Raw genomic sequence first — 21,634 nt, forward strand, 5'->3', positions numbered from 1 at the left:
TTTACCTACCCTTCTTTAATTCAATCCCCCCAAAACTTTTTACCGAGGGGCTAATAGTAACTTTTAAAATATTAGTACAAAGTGTAAGAGTGCAGAGACGGCAGCCCTCCCCGCCACCCGCCCAAACGCCACCCTTTTCCCTCCTCCCAGGCTCCGCCCTTTCCCGCCCCCTATTTTGGGTGGTGCTGATGATTCCTCCCGGAGAACGCTTTTCCAGGTTGGGGATCCACCCTCGGGGGTGCCAGGCACGTGTTTAGTGAGGTTAAAGGTTGTCTCGGAATGTGTGTCCTGGATCTGGCGTAGGTGAAGTCACGTCTCTCTTCCGACACCCTCACCCTTCCTGGCCTGGTGCGTTAGTCGCTCAGAATCGCGGGACACACCGGTGGGCTAGGGAGAGGTAAAGGCGGGCTCTTCCAGGGCCCCCCCGGGCCACCTGTAGAGTCTGTGTGTCAACTCCTTTGTCCTCAGAGCCACTTCGGTGGCCGCCTCTTTAAGCGAGGAAGTGCACTTAGATGCTCCCCGGGTCCCCTTTTGCCTTCCCCAGCCCCCTCCTGGCCTTCCTCTCCCCCAACCTAAGGTAGCAGCGCTGGGAGCCCGGGGCTCGGCGCGAGCCGCCTCCTCACTTCCCATTGGCTGCGAGCGCCGGGAAAGCGGTCACGTGGGGGCGCGGCAGTCCAGATCCAGGGACGCCATCTTGGCGGAAAGTTTGGGGGGAGAGCGGTTGGGGGCGCGGAAGGAGGCGAGGTTCTGGGGGTGGGGCGGCTAAGAGCGGAGAGGGCGAGCGGGCTAGCGGGCAGCGGCGAGTGTGGAGGCGGCGGCGGCGGCCGAGGAGGAAGAAGAGGCAACGGGGGTGCGGCCGCCGAGGGGAGCTCCTCCCCCGTTCCCTCACCCCCCTCTGCTCAGCTCCGCGAGCCCCGGGCGGGGCGGGGGGACGTGGAGCGGGGCAGGGCTGGGGAGCCGCCCCGAGACCGCCCGGGGCGCACCCCAGCTCCGAGCGCACGCCACTCGCTGGAACTTTGTGGCCGCGCCGCAGGTGTGGGGGCCCGCGGAGGTGTGCATGTGGGGCGCGAGGGCGTCGCGGAGAACGGCCGCTGCCCTGTCCGGCCCTCGCTGGAGTAGCTCGGAGGAAGCGAGCAAGGAGACAGGCAAGCGAGAGGAGGGGGCCCGAGCAGGGCGGGGTGATCAGTCCAGCTGATCCCTTCTCCCAGTGCACTACAGCCGCTGCTGGCTTAGGGGCCAAGGGTCGGAGAGCCTCTTCAGCCCCCCAGTAGCAGGTGGGGGGTATGTATACTTATGCCGGGGGAGGCTGGCCCCATGTCCAGGCATTTAGTGCCCTTTGGAGAGGGGGCAGCTTTCGAGGAGAATTTGGCATCTTGCTTCTATTTGCTCTTAACATTTGCAGGGGAACCCAACCTTAGATAAAAGCTTTCTGGATTGACACTGCTGGATTGTGCGGCTCTTCCTTTCACTTGGGAAAACTTTGCCAGGTGGGCTTTTCAAATAGGGCTAGGAGTTTTTCGATTTGAGAGTTAGGGGGAAATGCTAGTTTAACCTCGATTCTATTCTAAATTTAGCTCTGTTTCTTTATGTTTTGTGTTCCTAAAGGTGTGTGCCCTCTTCCTGATTCTGGAGAACAATGCCGGTCCGGAAGCAAGGTGAGAATTTATGTCGGAACTCTTCTGTGGGTGTCTCTTGCTTTTCTGTATGTCTGTTTTGTGATTGCTATGTTTTAAAGATGTTTGTGTAACTCTGATGAGACATCACAGCCCTAGCCTTACTACTTAGGGAATCTAAGCCTCACATCATTCAGACGATGGAAACACCTAAATGTTTGTCAAGCTTTTTTCCTTGACATCTCTCTAGTGACTGGAGAGGCAATTAAATTGACATTTTCCTTCTGAAATGTCTTTTTAAAGACTCTGTATTGGTGTTTTAATATTTCATTTTATCGTTCTTACTAAACACTTTTGTGAGCGAATGTGGGATCCTGGCTAAGAACTAGTTTTGAAGCACGTAATATTTGAATTATAATGACAAATTGTAGATATTCTGCTTTTGTATATCATATCAGCTGAAACAGTGTTACTAATACTTTGATCAGATGATCACTAGTACACATTCATTACAAACTGCTCACCTTCTTCCTTCATTGTAACACGTTGAACATTTTTTGGATCATTCTAGGGAATATATATATGTGTACATGAACATAGTGGCATGGATTGACTTGGAGGATGTTGGGAATTGTTTAGGTGCCTTGCAGAATCATTTGCTGCATAGCTAGTTTGTAATACTTTCTTGTAAATATATAATTTTTAAAAAACTTTTTATTCTTTTGGCTGGTTGGGTCTTCATTCCTGCACGCGGGCTTTCTCTAGTTGCAGCGAGCGGGGGCTGCTCATTGCGGTGTGTGGGCTTCTCATTGCAGTGGCTTCTCTTGTTGCGGAGCACGGGCTCTAGGTGTGCGGGCTTCAGTGGTTGAGGCACGCAGGCTCACTAGTTGTGGCTCGTGGGCTCTAGAGCGCAGGCTCAGTAGTTGTGGTGCACGGGCTTAGTTGCTCTGCAGCACGTGGGATCTTCCCGGACCAGGGATCGAACCCGTGTCTCCTGCATTGGCAGGCGGATTCTTAACCACTGTGCCGCCAGGGAAGTCCCTAATCAGACTCTTTTTTCTTTTCAGATACCCAGAGAGCATTGCACCTTTTGGAAGGTTATCGTTCGAAACTAAGCCAAACAGAAGACAGACAGCTCAGAAGTTCCATAGAACGGGTTATTAACATATTTCAGAGCAACCTCTTTCAGGCTTTAATAGGTGGGAATTAAAACTTTATTTGTGACCATTATGTGTCAGCTAGGTGTAATGCTGCTCTGAGTTCATTTATTTTAAACTTCAGAGAGTGATATACTTGGTTCTCTGTGAGGCATTCAATAACTTGAACATCCAGTGAGTTGTGTATTTTGATACTTAGGCCAATATTCTTTCCAAAAGTATCTAATAACCAAAAAAACTTTCAGTATGATTATTTCAGTGGTCTTTGATAACAAGAGTTTAACATCCTAACATTAAAAGATGAAGAAGTTGCAAAAATGTTTCAGGATCCAAAAAGTAATGACTGAATAACTGTTAGCTTGTTTCTGTATTTGACTTGCTATTTGTCTGGAATCCCTGAAAATGTTTGAGGATTTCTGCTATGTTTAAGAACATTCATTCCCTTAATACAGACCTCTGTTTAAACTTGGCATTCGTGAAGTCAGAATTTTAGACCTGGAAAATGATTTTACAGATGATCTTGTCTAATCTTATTTTACAGGCAAGAATATTGAAACAATTTTATTCTTAACTGTAACTTAAATTTGGTGTGGTGCTTTGTTTTAAAGGAGAACTGAATACATACATAGTCAAGAGTGCTGAATTCTACTCCTGACAGTGCCATTGATTAAATGATATGGTACAAGTCATTTAATCTTTTCTAAGTCACTGTCATCTGTAGCATGTGGGTGCAATGGAACAGTGGTTTTTAAGCCTTTTTCTAAAAAGTAGCTAGACCCCTTTTTAATGCAAGATCTTATATTTTGTACATAATCCCCAATATATAAAACAGGATGCTCTGCCTCTGGCCCTCTTCTCTAGGTACCTTGAAAAGTATACAAACCAGTGAACTAGAAAAATTGTCCCTTTCAACACTAAGAATAAAATGTGTTTTTATTAGTCATTGGCTATATGACGTATTAAAATAAGACATATATTTCATTGTATTACAACTTTTTCCTCAGTAACTTCAGAGTAGTTACAGCCTTATATCTATCTATTGATGGAGTAAATTTTGATGTGGCTTGAGGGCTACTTTCAAGTTAATGTATCCTGTCAAATAACTTATTGGTAAATTGATACTATACTAAATTAGTTTTAGAATTAAAGAAGACTTTAAAGAAGATCACTCAATACATCTGAATAATTTTTTTAACTTTAGCATTATTATAGACTTTTGAAAATATATACAACAAAAGAGAGAACAGTATAATGAACTAGTATGTTATCTGTCACCCATCTTCCAAAATTACCAACACTTTGCCTTTTTTGTTTAAACTGATGGACATTTTTTTGTGTGTGTGTGCTACACGGGCCTCTCACTGTTGTGGCCTCTCCCGTTGCGGAGCACAGGCTCCGGACGCGCAGGCCCAGCAACCATGGCTCACGGGCCCAGCCGCTCCGCGGCATGTGGGATCCTCCCGGACCGGGGCACGAACCCACGTCCCCTGCATCGGCAGGCGGACTCTCAACCACTGCGCCACCAGGGAAGCCCCTGATGGACATTTTTTACTTTTGGATTTCTAAGCTCTGAGGTTTAAGGTCCAAATGGATGATCAAATTGGATTCCTCTGAAAAAACAGAAAAGGAAGGGAAAAATCATTTTTAGTTGTTTGGTTTTCTAAATCACCATTAAACCTAGGAGTGTTTTATTTAGTAGGGTCACTGTTTAGAAAAAAATAGTATGACTTGTATGTCTTCTTCTACCTTTGGACATAGATGGAGTCCTCTGTGTGGAGTCTGCGACTTAAAATTAAATGGTTAGTGAAGTAACCAAACAGAACCTACACTTAGATTTCTCCATAGATCGGAGGTAGATTTACTATGTTTAGGGGGATTTTTTTTTTTTTAATGTATTCTGCCTTGCATGTTTTGAATGTATTTATCCTTATGCATAATTGAATTCTGGTAGAGTTAGTTTTCTAATTGTGAGTTATATTTGTGAATCTTCTTTGTCCTGTATAATTTTATTGGTTGTGAATTTACTTTGATATTTAGAATTACTTATATTTTAAGATTTTATAGAATGTGGGATCAGATTTTGGTGTAAGAAAAGTAATAGATTTTAGGAATTTTGAAATGGGTAAATTTAGTATTTTGGGTAAATTTTTGTGTTTCCATACTGTAGTTGAATTAATTGTTGACACTACTAAATTAATAAATGCATTTTTTGGTGCATGCTTAAGTTGGGTTAATGTATTAATCTTTATTCCTTTTTTTGAAAATTTTTAGGTCAGTAAGATTTTTTTTGCTTTGCACCTGTACCATTGGTTTTGAAACAGTGTGGTAACGTACTTTAATCCTGTAAATTACCCTAAGCTAAACTAGAGTCCACTGTGTTCATAGTGTGTACTGAAAAATTCTGTGTTAACTGTGTTTTCCTTTAGTAGGTAGCACTCTATCCTCTAAGGTGATACCTGTGGACCATTGGATTAAAGGAGACATGGGGTCTTGACCACTAATTGTTTGAAAGTCCTATGGTGCTTAGGTTTTTGACTTCTAGAGTTTGGAAATCATTTCCTTAGGCTATAGTGAATTATCTAGTTACTTCTTTGGACTTGCACTCTGCAGTGGTTATTTATTGATTGATTTCTTGAATTGGTAGTTTGTATCGGCTGTTTTCATGCATTTAAAAAAACTTTGTGTGAGGCCCTAGGGGTTTGGTGTTACAGAAATGTTGATTCCACGCCCCCCCCCCCGCCCCGTAGTTGATTTATTATTAAGATTAGGTTTCTGGTACCTTCGGGTTATTCAGAGGAACAAGCATGCACATATTGCACTACATCTGTTCTAAGATACCAGTTTTTAGAAATATTGGTATCTCTGAATTTGGGATGCATTTTTTAACGGATATATATTGGCATTGGTTTTACATTCTTAGTGGCATGTGAAATAATGGTGCATTTTACAGTTGGTATCCTCCATATCAATATCCTCAATTCAGTGAAATATGGCAATCATTGTTCTTGCCCTGATGCTTGGTAGTATCCTTGAAGGATGGCTTGAAGATTTTAAAATCATTGAAAACAGAAAAGGTTTTATTAACTTTTGAGTTTCAGCTAAGTTGTTTCTTTAAAGGTGAATATTTAAATTATAGCTTAAAAAAAAAGTCCATGAACTATACATTTGTTTAAAGTTTATACCCCAAACATCTGGTGATTATTTTTGTATAAATGGGAGATAAAGTCTGCCTAATTTTTTTTTTTTTTTTTTCTTTTTGCGGTACGCGGGCCTCTCACTGTTGTGGCCTCTCCCGTTGCGGAGCACAGGCTCCGGACGCGCAGGCCCAGAGGCCATGGCTCATGGGCCCAGCCGCTCCACGGCATATGGGATCCTCCCAGACCGGGGCACGAACCCGTATCCCCTGCATCGGCAGGCGGACTCTCAACCACTACGCCACCAGGGAAGCCCCAAAGTCTGCCTAATTTTAATCCCTGATTTAGGTGAGAGCAGATTGAAAACTAAATATATTTGATTTTTGTATTCTCATTTTGTGTACTTATATTTGAAAATTTTGTGAGTAAAATAGACTGGATATGGTTTGATAACAGTCAAAGCTCTGTTCTCCAGGTCCATAGTGGTTTGAGGTCATTTCTGATTCTTATGTTTGTCTGGGATCTGAGAGGACCTCGGTAGTCCTCAAAGATTTCGTACCAATCTAGACCCCTGGGTTTACTTACGGGATAAGAGAATTCATCTACTTTCCTTGTGCACAGGAGCAAAACCTGGTCTCAAGATCAGGCTGGCTTTAGAGACTTCAGTGAGTGAGTCATTTGATTTGTATATTTTGTCTGTGATAAATAGCAAGCTTATTTTAATGCACTATTTCTGCAGATATTCAGAATGAAGGTGGGTTATGTAATAAAACTGTCCATTTCTGAGATTTTTTTAGCTTCTAATTCATTTATTGTTGCTTTATTAACTAACAGTTTCACTTGCCCTTGTAAACATGGTGAAGGACATTTTAAGTTTGGAGGTACTGAGTATCAAGTGTGACTTCTTTTTTATTTTAATTGTAAAAAAACATAAAATCTATCATCTTAACCATTTTTAAGTGTACCAGTCAGTAGTGTTAAGTACAGTCATATTGTTGTGAAACAATTCAGAACTTTTTTATCTTGCAAAACTGAAACTCGATACCTATGAAACAACAACTCCCCTTTGCCTCCTCCCTCCAGCCCTTGGTAACCACCATTCCACTTTCTGTATCTATGATTTTGACTACTGTAAATACCTCATATAGGGAAATCATAAAGTATTTGTCTTTTTGTGACTGGCTAATTTACTTAGCATAATGTCCTCAAGGTTCATTCATGTTGTAGCATGTGATAGGACTCCCTTCCTTATTAAGGCTGAGTTATATTCTTGTGTGGTGGGGTATATGTATATAAATGTGTGTGTGTCAAATTTTTGTTTATCCATTCCCCCATTGATAGACATTTGCGTTCTACGTCTTGACTATTGTGAACAGTGTGGCTGTGAATGTGAGTGTGCAAGTATCTCTTAGAACCTGCTTTCAGTTCCTTTGAATCTACACCCGGAAGTGGGATTGTGGGATCATATGACAGTCACATGTGAAATGTTTAAAGAACCACCATAACGTTTTCCGTAGAGATTGCACCATTTTATAATCCCACCAATGGTGCAGAAGGGTTCCAGTTTCTCCACAGCCTTGCCAACGCTTGTTATGTTCAGTTTTTTTGATAGTAGCCATACTGATGGATGTGAGAGTATGACTCCTTTTTAAGTATGTAGGAAGTAATAATGGCTAACATTTATTGAACACTTTCTCTGTGCTAATAAAAGTATCTCGTTTAGTCATCATAATCCTATGAGGCATATATTCACTTATGAGGTGATTATACTATTTTATAGATTAGAAAAAAGGGGAAATGAGAGATTATGTAGCTTGCCCAAGGACTCTCACATAGTAAATCGTGGAGCCAGAAATTGGACTCAACTAATCTGAGTCCAGAGCCTCTTTTCACCTTCAACCATTAGGGTGCTCTTTATCATAAGTTGAGCATTTTAATGTGAATATTCTATAACTGTTAGTCATATAGTATTTAAAGCGTTGGAATAATTTATTTTGGACACTGGCCTGACATTTTTTCTCTTTCTAGTGTGTGAAACAATAAATTGTAAGACAAGCAAATTATAATACATACTTTAAAATTTTATGTACTTTTCTCTTTGGGAATTGAAATGGCTTTTTATTTTTTTATTTTTTTGCGGTACACGGGGCTCTCACTGTCGTGGCCTTTCCCGTTGCGGAGCACAGGCTCCGGACGCGCAGACTCAGCGGCCATGGCTCACGGGCCCAGCCGCTCCGCGGCATGTGGGATCTTCCTGGACCGGGGCACGAACCCGTGTCCCCTGCATTGGCAGGCGGACTCTCAACCACTGCGCCACCAGGGAAGCCCCCGAAATGGCTTTTTAAATGTACGTTGGTTTAGACAAAAGCCTGAGTAGGTTTCACTATTGTGTATTTTAATTTATAAGAACATTGTACTTAAATATAGTGATAAAGAACACTGACAATATGTTTAACATAGATGATGATCTGTAGGGTCAGTGTTTTTATTATTTATTTATTTTTTAATTTTTTTGTGGTACGCGGGCCTCTCACTGTTGTGGCCTCTCCCGTTGCGGAGCACAGGCTCCGGACGCGCAGGCCCAGTATCCATGGCTTACGGGCCCAGCCACTCTGCAGCATGTGGGATCTTCCCAGACCGGGGCACGAACCCGTGTCCCCTGCATCGGCAGGCGGACTCTCAACCACTGCGCCACCAGGGAAGCCCAGGGTCAGTGTTTTTAAAACATGGTTTTTAAAATAGTTTTTACTTTGAAGGAGAATGTTTGTAATGATGGAATGATGTTTATAATGATGGAATTTACACACTTTGAAAGGTATTTACTTAGTTATCAAGGTTTACAAACTTCCAGCTATAATGGTAAAATGTCAAAGTTCCTTAGTTTTTTTTGTTTATTATTGGTCCCAGTGATGTTATTTTTTAGTCTGTTGGTAACTTTGTGCACCTGCGTGCGTGTGTGTGTGTGTGTGTGTGTGTCTGTGTAACTTTGTAGGCTAGGTTTGAGAAAGGAAAGCATTTATAACAGGATATGGCTCAGACTGTTGACTAAAAATTATGGAATTGGAGGAAGATTTTATTAACTTTTCTGTTGGTGGTTTTGATTGAATTGGATTGATATTTATTTGTTAATAGTTTTACTTACTCCTGCTTTGAAGCAGTGCTTTGATTATGCTGAATCTGGTTGAATTCTCTTTAGAACCTTGCAATCACAGAGCTGTAAAAGCATCTATAAATATTTCTTCTAGTCTAAGCTATTTCATCTATGTAGGGATAAATTTTTTCCTACTAAAATTTTCCTTTTCAAATTATTTTTCCAGTACACTATCCAGGTACTGCATTTAGTTGTTATGTCTCTTTAGTCTCCTTTAATCTGGGCACATTTCCACAGCCTTTTGTCTTTTATGACATTGACGTATTTGAAGAATACAGTTCCCCTCTGCTCTTATTTTTTTTATATATATAATGTGTCTCATTTTAGGTTTGTCTGATATTTGCTTGTGATTAGACTCAGGTTATGTATTCTGTATGGTTCTGTACGTCCAGAGGTACATGATGTCTTCTGCCCTTCATTGGTAGTGTTAATTTTAATCACCCAGTTAAGGTGTTGTCTGATTTCTCTGTAGTTACTTTTTTCCCCTTTGCAACTTCTAAGCAACATGTGGGGGAGACACTAACACCTTGCATGTACCCTGTTCTTTAGCAAAATTTCCATCTAGACTTAGCATCCATTGATGATGCTTGCCTGGATCAGTTTTTACTATGTTGAAAATGACAGTTGAAAAATTATATATGTATTTTTAACAGCAGCCCTTTTCTACAGTTTCCAGCTAACTCTTGGCATTTTACTGTAATTAAGAGCACTCCTCTCCCATTTATCCATCTAGCTACTTACCTAGCTAGCTAGCTATCATATTTCTTTCAGTGGTGGATAATTTATTACCATCCTTAATGATTTTGGTGTTCAGATTGTGTCAGATTTGCCTAGTAGGAGGCTTCTCAAGCTTGCTCTTATGACTTTATGACATGCCCTCATTTTTTTTTTTTTTTAGCACTTTCTTGCTTTTTGGCATAACAAGATGTTCCAGGTTCATCTTGTACATATCCTGCCCCAGCCTTAGGATCAACCATTTCTTTGAGAAGCTCTGTGTCCTTTTGATACATACCTTGTTTTAAGGAATAGCATGTGACTGTTAGTCATACAGTATTTAAAGTGTTGGAATAATTTATTTTGGATACTGGCTTGACATTTTTTCTCTTTCTAGTGTGTGAAACAACAAATTATAATACATACTTTAAAATTTTATATATTTTTCTCTTTGGGAGTCAAAATGGCTTTTTAAATCCATGTTGGTTTAGATGAAAGCAGAGTATCTGAGCCTCAGTAGGTTTGACTATTGTGTATTTTAGTTTATAAAAACATTGTACTTTTTATTAATTAACTGATAAAATTTTTCCCTCTGAAATGGCAGGGTTATATTTCATTGTTTTTTAGCTTTCTAGTTGCCTTCTCTCTAACCCTCCAAAATGGAATTTATAAACATTTAAGGTCAGATACATGTACTTTATATAAAATATTATAAGCAAGAAAATTCTCACACCAACACCTGCTACTTCTTCCATAGGGTGAATATCCTTCTAGAATGCTATTCTTGTGTATATATACACACTTTCATTTTGCAAAACAAACTCCCTACACAAATAAAACATAGTATAATTGTTCCTACAATTCAATGGGAATTGATACTTAAAATCAGTGTATAAAGAGAAAAATATCGAATTAAAATTATCCTTAAACATTCTTCAGGAGTTTAACACTGTCTCATTAACTACAATACAGTTGTTTTTCCCCGTAGTGGAAAGAAATCATTGATTTCAGCCAAGAAAAATCTTTTTTTGGTTGCCGTCGGGTCCTCACTGCGGCAGGCGTGATCTTTCGTTTGCGGTGTGCGGGCTTCTCTCTAGTTGAGGCGCATGGGCTCGGTAATTGTGGTGCGCGGGCTTAGTTGCCCCGCCGCATATGGGATCTTAGCTCCCAGACCAGGGATCCGTCCCACGTCCCCTGCATGGGAAGGCGAATTCTTAACCACTGGACCACCAGGGAAGTCCCAAAAGCATTGTTTCTTCAGTTGATCAACAGGTGAAGTAGTTGGCTTGTGTTTAAGTGACCTCTTGTATTAAAAGCACATAATTCTAGAATCACATTTAGCACAGTGAGATATAGAGAGATGCTATGAAAATGGAGACTACCTGAAGGAACAGTCTCCTCCCTTCTCATTATTTATTTGCTGACATTTACTTACTAGGTGGACTGATAGGTAGAATTGCCCTTTTTTTGGTGGAAAGAGGTGCTATGGTTGAATTTGCTTAAGTATATACAGTGTGACTTCTCTGTGCTATACATTTTAACTTTTTATCCCACAAAGTTTATCATTGTGTGCTTTTCCGTATCAATGGATTTGTACCATTTAAAGACTGTGTTTCACTGTATAGATTTATTGTAGTTTTATTAATGATTTCCTAGGAGCATTTAGGTATATAATTTTTCTGAATTATAAACAACATTGCATTTGTATATGCCTCTCTGTTCTGCATCCTTGATTATATCCTTTGGGTAAGTTCCTAGAATTTTGAATTGCTTAGTAAAAGGGGATGTGCAGTTTAAAAAGGCTTTTGATGTAATTTTAAAAATCACTGTCAGAAATGTTATATCAATTTAATTTTTTAGACATGTGGAAGAATGACTAATTTACTATACCTTAAGCTACGGAGTATTGTCTGTCTTTTTTTTTTTTTTTTTTTTTTTCTTTTTGCGGTATGCGGGCCTCTCACTGTTGTGGCCTCTCCCGTTGCGGAGCACAGGCTCCGGACGCGCAGGCCCAGCGGCCATGGCTCACGGGCCCAGCCGCTCCGCGGCATATGGGATCCTCCCAGACCGGGGCACGAACCCGTATCCCCTGCATCGGCAGGCGGACTCTCAACCACTGCGCCACCAGGGAGGCCCTGTCTGTCTTTTTAATATTTTCTATTCTGATATGTGGAATACACCTTCAGTCATTTTGATGTTTTATTATGTATTTCTTTGAATAAATAAATAGCCAACGATGTAAGAATTTTCTTACATTGTTGTTTATTTTAATTTCTGTGAATTATTTGTTCATGTCATTTGCCCCTCCAACCACTTTTTGTTTGTTTGTTTTACGAGTTTAATAACAAAAACAAATTAATGAAATACATAAAAATGAAACACTAATATCAATAATCACCATTTATATAAGTGTTATAGGTAGAAAAATATGAGGAAACTAGATTCAATTTGTCAAATATTTTAATCCTCACTTTTTTTTTTCATTTTTTTCTTATATGAGGAAACTAGATTCAATTTGTCAAATATTTTAATCCTCACTTTTTTTTTTCATTTTTTTCTTAGAGGTATAAAGTCTACATTAGAGATACCAATTCTGTCTGCCTTGCAAGTTGCAAAATAGCTTCCATTGTGTGTCATTTGTTTTTAAAATTTAATTAAAAAAACATATATTTATATATGGTTAGATTTATCAATTTTGTTGTGCTTTTACCCTTGGTATTATGCTTAGAAAGCCTTTCCTATCCCTGAGATTATAAAAAATCTTTACTGTATTCAAATTCTGTCATGGCTTCTTTTTTTAACATTTAAATCCTTAATACATTTGGAAATTATTTTGAAATACAGTATGAGATTGCTTGTTTTTGTAATATAAATTCATTATTATGCTACCTTAAACATTTAAAAAATTATTAGGCTTTTAACTTTTTCAGCAGTTTCAGGTTTACAGAAAATTGGGTGGAAAGCAGAGAGTTCCCATATCCTTACCACCCCACACTCCCGTTTCTCCTCTTATTGACGTCTTCATTAGTGTGGTATATTTGTTAAAGTTGATAAGCCAGTATTAATATATTGTTATTAACTAAAGTCCATAGTTTACTGTAGGGTTCACTCTTTGCATTATACATCGATAAACTTGACATACACATTTGTTGCTTTGACAAATGTATCCACTATTACAGTATCATACAGAATACTTACACTCCCCTTAAAATCTGTGTTCCACATATTCATCCCTTCCCTCCCTACCCCCAAACCCCTGGCAACCACTGATCTTTCTGCTGTCTCTTGCTCCACCTGTTCATCTCTTTCTCCTTCCTCTCGATTCCCTGGCAAAAATTATGTTTTATTGTCTCTGTAGTTTTGCCTTTTCCAGAATGTTATATAGTTGGAATCACAAGTGTGTGGCCTTTTCAGATTGTTTCTTTCACTTAGCAATATGCATTTAAGGTTTCTCCATGTCTTTTCATGACTTGATAGCTCATATCTGTTTCAATTTAAGTTTTTAAAGACTTTATTTTTTAGAGCAGTTATAGATTCACAGCAAAATTGAGAGGAAGGTACAGAGATTTCCCATATACCCCCTGTCCCCACACATACATAGACTGTCTTATTATCACCATCTCCCACCAGATTGGTGCATTTGTCACAATTGATGAACCTACATGAGCACATCATTATCACCCAAAGTCTATAGTTTTACCTTAGTATTCACTCTTGGGGTTGTACGTTCTATAGGTTTGGACAAATGTATCATGACATCTGTCTACCGTTCTAGATTTATATTTGTATATATCCACCACACTATACAAAGTAGTTCTACTGCCCTAAAAATCCTTTGTACTCTGCCTATTCATGTCTCTTCTACCTCCAGCCCCTGGCAATCACTAATCTTTTTACTGTCTCCATAGTTCTGCCTTTTCCAGAATGTCATATAGTTGGAATCACACAGCCTGTAGCCTTTTCATGTTGGCCTCTTTCACTTAGTAATATGCATTTAAGGTTCCTCCACATATTTTTATGGCTTCATAGTTTTTGTTTTTTTTTTAATTTTTGTTTTTGTTTTTAAGTGTGAATAATATTCTGTTGTCTGGATGTAGTGCAGTTTATTCATTTACCTATCGAATATCTGGGTTGCTTCCAACTTTTGGCAGTTATGAATAAAGCTCCTGTAAACATCTGTGTGCAGGTTTTTGTGTGGACATAAGTTTTCAACTCATTTGGGTAAATACTGAGAAACATGATTGCTGGATTGTATGATAAGAGTATGTTTAGTTTTGTAAGAAACCACTAAATAGCTTTCCAAAGTGGCTGTATCATTTTGCATCTCCACCAACAGTGAATGAGAGTTCCCATTGTTTCATATTTTTGCCAGCATTTGTTGTCAGTGTTCTGTATTTTGGCCTTTCTAATAGATGTATAGTGGTATCTTTTTGTTTTAATGTGCATTTCCCTGATGATATATGGTGGAGCATCTTTTCATATGCTTATTGGCTGTCTGTATATCTTCTTTGCTGAGGTGTCTGTTAAGGTCTTAATATTTTTTCCATTAACTAAAATATTACTCATAGATTAGAGATATTACCTATATTAAATTATTACACATTCTTGAGCCTGTGTTTAGACTTCCTATTCTGATCCTGAGTTAGTACTGCCTTATTTCTTTAGTTTGAGAAATGTTTTATGGTTTGTGAGTTTCTCTGTTTAGGATGATGTAAGTTATCACTAAAAGCTAAAAAACTTTTCTCAACTTCCTTTGAGGGAGTTTCTGGAATTCTGTACTTCCCTTACTCCTAGTGTTTGCAAACTTTGAATTTTAGCAAGAAAATAATAAAGAAATTTTTACTTAGATTTGGAGACTTATGAAATACATGTAATCTTAGAGATTTCCAAATAAAAAAAATTTTGTAATAGATAGGAATGATTCTCCTCAGTTCTGTTGGACTAATTAGTTGTGTTTAAGTTTAATTTTTGAGAATTTTTCTATTGTACGTGTTATAGCTTTGTGACCTTATAATTTAGATCTTTGTTCAGGAACTGTACTTGTGGGGACCCAATTTAGTCCAAAACAGTGAAGGCACTTGCAGGTTATAAATGGAAAGTGAGGAATAGACTGTGATAATACTGATCTGTAGGCTCGACAAAATTAATATTTTCAACTGGGAGTCAGCTAAAGGGTAGTTTCCCTCTAACGCATGTTTTAACATTCCTGCATTTTCTTGTTTTCTCTTCTTACTTGCTTTAATGCATCATTATTTTCTAAGTAAATAATTTTTTTCAGGGTGATAAAAATATATTAGACATTTAAATTATATGTCTGGTATATATCTGGGTGAACTGTATGTATTTTTGGATGAGTATGGGATCACTCTTGTCTATTTAATGGCAATCATTTAACTACAACTGCATTCTCTCATTTTCTTTACACTTTGATTTACTAAGATTTAAAATATAGCTATCAAACTTCTATAGAATTCTGCCTTTTTAGGTGCTTTAAATTGGAAAACTTCAGGTGTTGTATAATTTTTTTTCTCAGTTATTTCAATCTCTCGAAGACATTATGGTTGTATCTCATATTTTAATTCTCTTATTTCTCTTCCAGAAGGTATTCACTCCATTAATATATATATTTTTAAATTAATTAATTTATTTTTGGCTGCGTTGGGTCTTTGTTGCTGCTCATGGGCTTTTCTCTAGTTGCAGCGAGCGGGGGCTACTCTTTGTTGTGCGCAGGCTTTTCATTGCGGTGGCTTCTCTTGTTGCAGAGCCACAGGCTCTAGGTATGCGGGCTTCAGTAGTTGTGGCACACGGGCTCAGTAGTTGCGGCTTGTGGGTTCTAGAGCACAGGCTCAGTAGTTGTGGCGCATGGGCTTAGTTTCTCCGTGGCATGTGGGATCTTCCTGGACCTGGGGTCGAACCCGTGTCCCCTGCATTGGCAGGTGGATTCTTGACCACTGTATCACCGGGAAGTCCCTCACTCCACTAATATTTATTGGCTGAATGTCTTAAGTGTTTAGAGTAAGCTCATTAATTTAATTCTTTATTTTCATGAAATTGGTCTTTTGAGAATAACTTGGATTTTCAGACATTGGCATGTTGAATAGACTTCTAGGAAATAGGAGAGATTGGGATTATACTAGAATTTACCATGTTTGTTTTTGTCTTATATTTCAGTAGTAACTTCTGTTTTACTTTAGACTAGATATTTTATGGTACTCCATGTTATACTCCTGAGTTTAGAAAACTAAAGAAAAAATAGAAGATAATATTTTGAATTCTAGAATGTTACTTTGTAGAAATGCTAATCTTGTCATAATGATAATCTAACCTTTTTTTCTAAATCTTCATAGTTATGAACAGTTATAATAATTCTCTTCTGACATATAAAATGTTGATTAACTATAAAGAACAGGGACTGCATGGGAAATATAAAATATTAATACTTGGGACTACTAAGAAAAGCTCAATCGTGTGTGTGCAGTTTTTCCAGAGGGTGCCTTTTTTGATTGGGTGCACCTTTGAAAAAGCTTCACTGATAAAACTGAAGGAATTGTAATTGAGAAATAGTTTCTGAAGGAGTGTTATTATGTTGCTCACCTCCATTGTCTCGGGAAACCCTAAAGATGAAGAAATATGGTGGACAAATGAAATAAAGTGTATAAACTTTGGAATGTTAGTCAAGATGGAATATGGGTCAAGATTAAAGGTGTGTGTGTGTGTATATAAATACATTTTTTTAAGGAAAGTGATAACTACTGTGACAGACTGTCATCAGAAATGTCACCACACTGTACGTATGTTAACAAATATTTCAGTACTTTTGCTTATGGTTTTAGTTAGCCAAGTATGGTAACTAATCTCTTTTTAAGTTGGGTCTTATCTGGCAATATCAGTTATCCTGACCCTAGTAAGAAACAGATATCTAAATAACTAAAATACTATAAAACCCACATATTGTATCCCATGCACTTTACTCATTTAAACTCCCCTAGACTCTCAATTCAGCTCATTTTTTAAATTGTGATAAAATATATATAGCATAAAATTTACCATTTTTAAAATAAGTGTGCAGTTCAGTGGCATTAAGTACATTCACGTTCAGTAGCTATTACCACTATTCATCTCTGGAACTTTTTCACCATCTCAAATTGGATTTCTTTACCCATTAAACAGTAACTCCCCCTTCTCTTCTTATCCCAGTCCCTGGGAATAACTTCTCTTTCTGTCTCTATGAATTTGACTATTATAGGTACCTCATATAGGTGGAATCATACAATATTTGTCTTTTTGTGTTTGGCTTACTCCACTTAGCATTGTGTCTTCAAGATTCATCCATCCATGTTGTAGATTGTATCAGAATTTCATTGCTTTTAAAGGCTGAATAATATTACATTGTTTGTATATACCACATTTTGTTTATTAACCATTCATCTGTTGATGAACATTTGGGTTGTTTTCACCTTTTGGATATTGTGAATAATGCTGCTATGGACATGGGTATATAAATATCTATTTGAGTCCTTACTTTCAGTGCTTTTGGGAATATACCCAGAAGTGGAATTGCTTTATCAAATGGTGAGTCTGTGTTTTAATATTTTGAGAAACCACCATACTGTTTTCCACAGTGGCTGCATCATTTTATATTCCTACCAGCAATGCACGAGAGTTTAATTTCTCCATATCCTTATCGACACTTGTTATTTACTGTTTTGTTGATAATAACCATCCTAGTGGGTGTTTACTCAGCTTGTTCTTTCTTAAATGTGATATAGTTAATAATGTGGATATTTGGTTCTCTAGTCCATAGGAGCTCAGCTACAGCAAATTAGAAAGGACAGTTTGATAGATTAATGTAAGACCTAGAAATGAGGTATTTCAATTGATAGTAGCAAGTTGCAAGTGAACTTTGGAAAAATTCATAATAAAGTCTAGGGAACACTTTATTCCTTGACCACACTAGATAGTAAAGTGTTACTCTGAATTATTTTAGTCTAGATCTCTGTTGTCCTCTACCATAGCCATTAGCCATATGTGGGTACCTAAATTAATTAAACCTAAATAAAATTATACATTCAGTTCCTCAGTCACACTAGTCACATTTTAAATGCTCAAGAGCCATATATAGCTAGTGGCTACCATATTGGACAGTATAGCTATAGAACATTTGTCACTGCAGATAGTTATTTTGGACAGCACTGGCCTAAAATTTTAAGAGGTGTTATTAAAGGACAATATATCAGTATTTTGCTAGTTAATTATAGAATGAAAGGTCACATAGAAATTTAAGATTTGAAACTTGACTTACAGTATTGGATAATAAAAATTTTATGTAGTGATGTGGGCTATTTATATTGAGACTGGTAACTAACCAATTGATCAACACTCATTTAGTGCTCTTGGGAGGCATAATACTGTATTAGGAGCTCTGTTTTTTGTTTGTTTGTTTTGGGTGGGGTAAGAGATCTCTATAGACAGGTAGGTAGATAGATCTACAAATATTTATCTCCTACATATATAAAAACTATACCTCTTACATATATAGAAATACATGTCCTGCTACATAAATATATACATACTCTCACACACATATATATCTTCTAGAAAAAAATTTTTTTCCCTAATATCTTCTGGAAAATAGTCTGTATTTGAGTTTCCCTGTTCTTGTCACAATGTCTTTTATAGTTCATCCCCCCTCCCCAGCCTTCCCCAAACACACACGCACACACACCAGTTAAGGCTCTGACATTGCAGTTAGTTGGTGTGTCTTTTTTGTTTCCTTTATACAGAAATTCTTACTTTCAAACAATTTATTTTCCCTTTCGTGACATTGCTTTCTAAAGATACCTGTCCAGTTGTCTTGTAGAATGTCTCCCTCTGAATCAGTTTTATTGATTGCTTTTCTGGTGTCATTTAACTTGTTTCTTTGTCCCCTGTATTCCCTCTGAACTAGAAGTTGATTCTAAAGACTTGACTTAGGTTCAGATTAAACAATTTTTGTTTGGTAACAACCATTTGTAGCTAATGCTCTGAATTTGAGTTTTTAATTTTTTCCATGATGGTTATGTGAACAGTTTTATATAGTGATTCATGGTTTATAAAATGCTTTCACATACAATTTTCTGCAGCAATATTAACATCCTGTGAAGTAGGTCGATATTATTCTCACTGTCAGACCTGAGTTTTTATTAGCTCCTTATCTAGAAAGTTCTACAATTCCACTGGTTATCAAAACTAAAAAGGGAGTTACTTTGTCTCTAGTATCTTGTGATTTTTTTTTTTTTTTTTTTTTTGCGGTACGCGGGCCTCTCACTGTTGTGGCCTCTCCCGTTGCGGAGCACAGGCTCCGGACGCGCAGGCTCAGCGGCCATGGCTCATGGGCCCAGCCGCTCCACGGCATGTGGGATCTTCCCGGACCAGGACACGAACCCGTGTCCCCTGCATCGGCAGGCGGACTCTCAACCACTGCACCACTAGGGAAGCCCCTGATGTTGTTTTTTAAGGGAGATACTAATCTTTTCATCATATTGAGAAAACAAGAAATAAAAGTTATTCTTTCTAAGTATTATTTACAGCTTTATTTGATTCTATACAAGATAATACCCCATCTTTACTGCTAAATAATAATTTCCCTCCTTTAAAAAAAATCAACTCAAAATTATACCAGGAGGTGAATAAAAAACTAGTAGTGGTGTACTTAAACGTGACATAACTACCACTCAGAGCTTCTGAGCAGCATGAATAACCAGTGTTAATATACTAAGTTCATATAATTCCAGCTGATAGCAGAGTAACTTGATCTTCCAAATTATCCTGTGTTGCTATAAGTACATTTATCATTTCTTGCAGAGTTTTGTCATACTTTTAACTGATTATTTCTAAAATAACAAAATAATTTAACTTACTATTTCAAATATTCAAATTCAAGGCTATCTAAAATATACTTCCTAGTTCTTTTATTTTATTTTAATGTATTCTTCTTCTTTTGTTTTACTTTGGTTACAAGGCCAGTTGAAACCACTTGAGGGGTTTACATTCCCAGCCTGGATATTGGTGATACAAAAATATAAAATATCAGTGATGACTTATGTCTGCAGAATTCACAATAATGGTATTAACTACTGTCTGTTAGGAGCCGAGTGTGTGCCAGTGTGCACTTTACATGTATTGCACTGAATACTTGAAACAATTCACAATGATAAGAAGCAAGTTATCAGAGATTAAGTAACTTGCCTATGCATGTAGCTAATTGATGATGGAATAGGGATTTGAACTCAGCACTGACTTCAAACTATAAAAAGCCTATGACTTTTACACTGTGCCCTGCAGGTTCTGATGTGACTGTGACATAATAAAATGAGAAAATATTCACTGTATAAGTACATTATAAGATTGGATTTATTTTACTAATCTAGAGTAAAAATTTTGCTTTTGAGTTATGTTGTTTCAGCAATGCATAGTTTAATTAGAAAATATAAATACTTTTGAATTTTTCTTTTCCTTTCCTCACATCTAGATATTCAAGAATTTTATGAAGTGACCTTACTGGATAATCCAAAATGTATAGATCGTTCAAAGCAGTCTGAACCAATACAGCCTGTGAATACTTGGGAAATTTCCAGCCTTCCAAGCACTACTGTGACTTCAGAAACACTACCAAGTAGCCTTAGCCCTAGTGTAGAGGTAAGATAAAAAAACTTTTCCTTAAGCTATTTTTCAGCGATAAATTAATTGGGGCTCCTAAGTTTTCTCATTTTATTAAAGTGGATATTTTGTGGAAGTATCATTTATAATAGAATAAAAAGGATGGGATTAAAAATACTTTTGAAAGGATAAGCTCAGAATTTCTGGTACCCCTGTCTTAAAATGTTGTGAATGGTTCAAAGTCTGAAATACTTGACTATTAAAGTATTACTTTAGTCTTACTTAGTATTATCAATGCTTCAGGCTTATTAATATTACTTAAAGTATATTACTTTATTAAAAATTACTTTACATGGTAGACCTTAGTGAGGCCCCATCTGTGCAATAATTAGATGGAAACTACTTTGAAAAGATGGTTTTGCTCTGGTATTTTTTCTCAGAAAGCAGTTGCTGCATTTTTCCCTTATTGGCTTGAAGGATTGCATTGTTAAATCTCACTAGAGACTGATAAAGAAATCTTAAGGACAGCATTGGTTTCTCTATTTTTTTTTGTAGCTAAAACTCTTACTTCTTTGAGTTTTCATAACTGTTTTAGTAATGTTCTTTTTTTGTTGTGATCTACTGTTGCTGGTAGATATGACATAACAGAGATATGAAGCATTTTGTAATGAGGATTCTGTCTGAGGAACATTAGTCATTTGAAGGTGATTGTCTGACTGACTTTGATTCTAGTATCTTACTGCTGGAGAAGTGCCTGGAAAATTGAATCAGGGAAAAGTAGTGGTAGGCAGCAACCAGACAGCCATTTGGTAATGAAACAGATTCTCAGTTTTCTCTTATATTAAATAACATAGAGCTATAGAATTTTAGAGCAGGAAGAATCAGAGAACATCTGATCCCTCCCCTTCATCTTAAAGATGAGGAAACTGAGATCCAGAAGAAAAGGAATGACTTGACCCAGCTTATTTGGCTAATTTGGGCAAGTTTACCTTTGGATTTTAGGCATCTTAATACCCATTTCACAGTTCTCTTTACTAATCATAGTATGTCCTTGTATTTTTCTCTTTGGTTAGAGAATGTAGTGTTGTATTGCCTATGTATCTTTATTTTTCTCTTTTCTTATTTTCGTCGTTTTCTCTTAGATAGTTTAAGTTTCCATTCCCTTTAATTGATATATCATTTGCACTTATGTTAGTCCATTTCAGATAGATTTTTAGAATGTTAATC

General features: G+C 37.6%; 1 protein-coding gene across 9 annotated transcripts in view; it reads left to right on the forward strand.

The window, feature by feature from the left end:
* Positions 1 to 234: 234 nt before the first annotated feature.
* DLG1 (discs large MAGUK scaffold protein 1) overlaps positions 235 to 21,634 on the forward strand; it is a 295,020-nt gene continuing 273,620 nt past the window's right edge. For 6 of the 9 annotated variants that reach the window (XM_081235924.1, XM_081235929.1, XM_081235930.1 and 3 more), the window contains exons 1-4: positions 743 to 1,145; positions 1,606 to 1,655; positions 2,681 to 2,812; positions 20,280 to 20,446. In XM_081235924.1, the coding sequence (XP_081092050.1) occupies positions 1,637 to 1,655; positions 2,681 to 2,812; positions 20,280 to 20,446 (318 nt within the window). In that variant the 5' untranslated portion in view covers positions 743 to 1,145; positions 1,606 to 1,636. Of the gene's footprint in view, positions 349 to 742; positions 1,146 to 1,402; positions 1,488 to 1,605; positions 1,656 to 2,680; positions 2,813 to 20,279; positions 20,447 to 21,634 lie in introns of those variants that run through there. The other 3 variants (XM_081235926.1, XM_081235927.1, XM_081235928.1) reach the window with 3 other exon arrangements.

The sequence above is a fragment of the Mesoplodon bidens genome, assembly GCF_964165515.1.
Source record: "Mesoplodon bidens genome assembly, chromosome: 5".
Classification (NCBI taxonomy): domain Eukaryota; kingdom Metazoa; phylum Chordata; class Mammalia; order Artiodactyla; family Ziphiidae; genus Mesoplodon; species Mesoplodon bidens.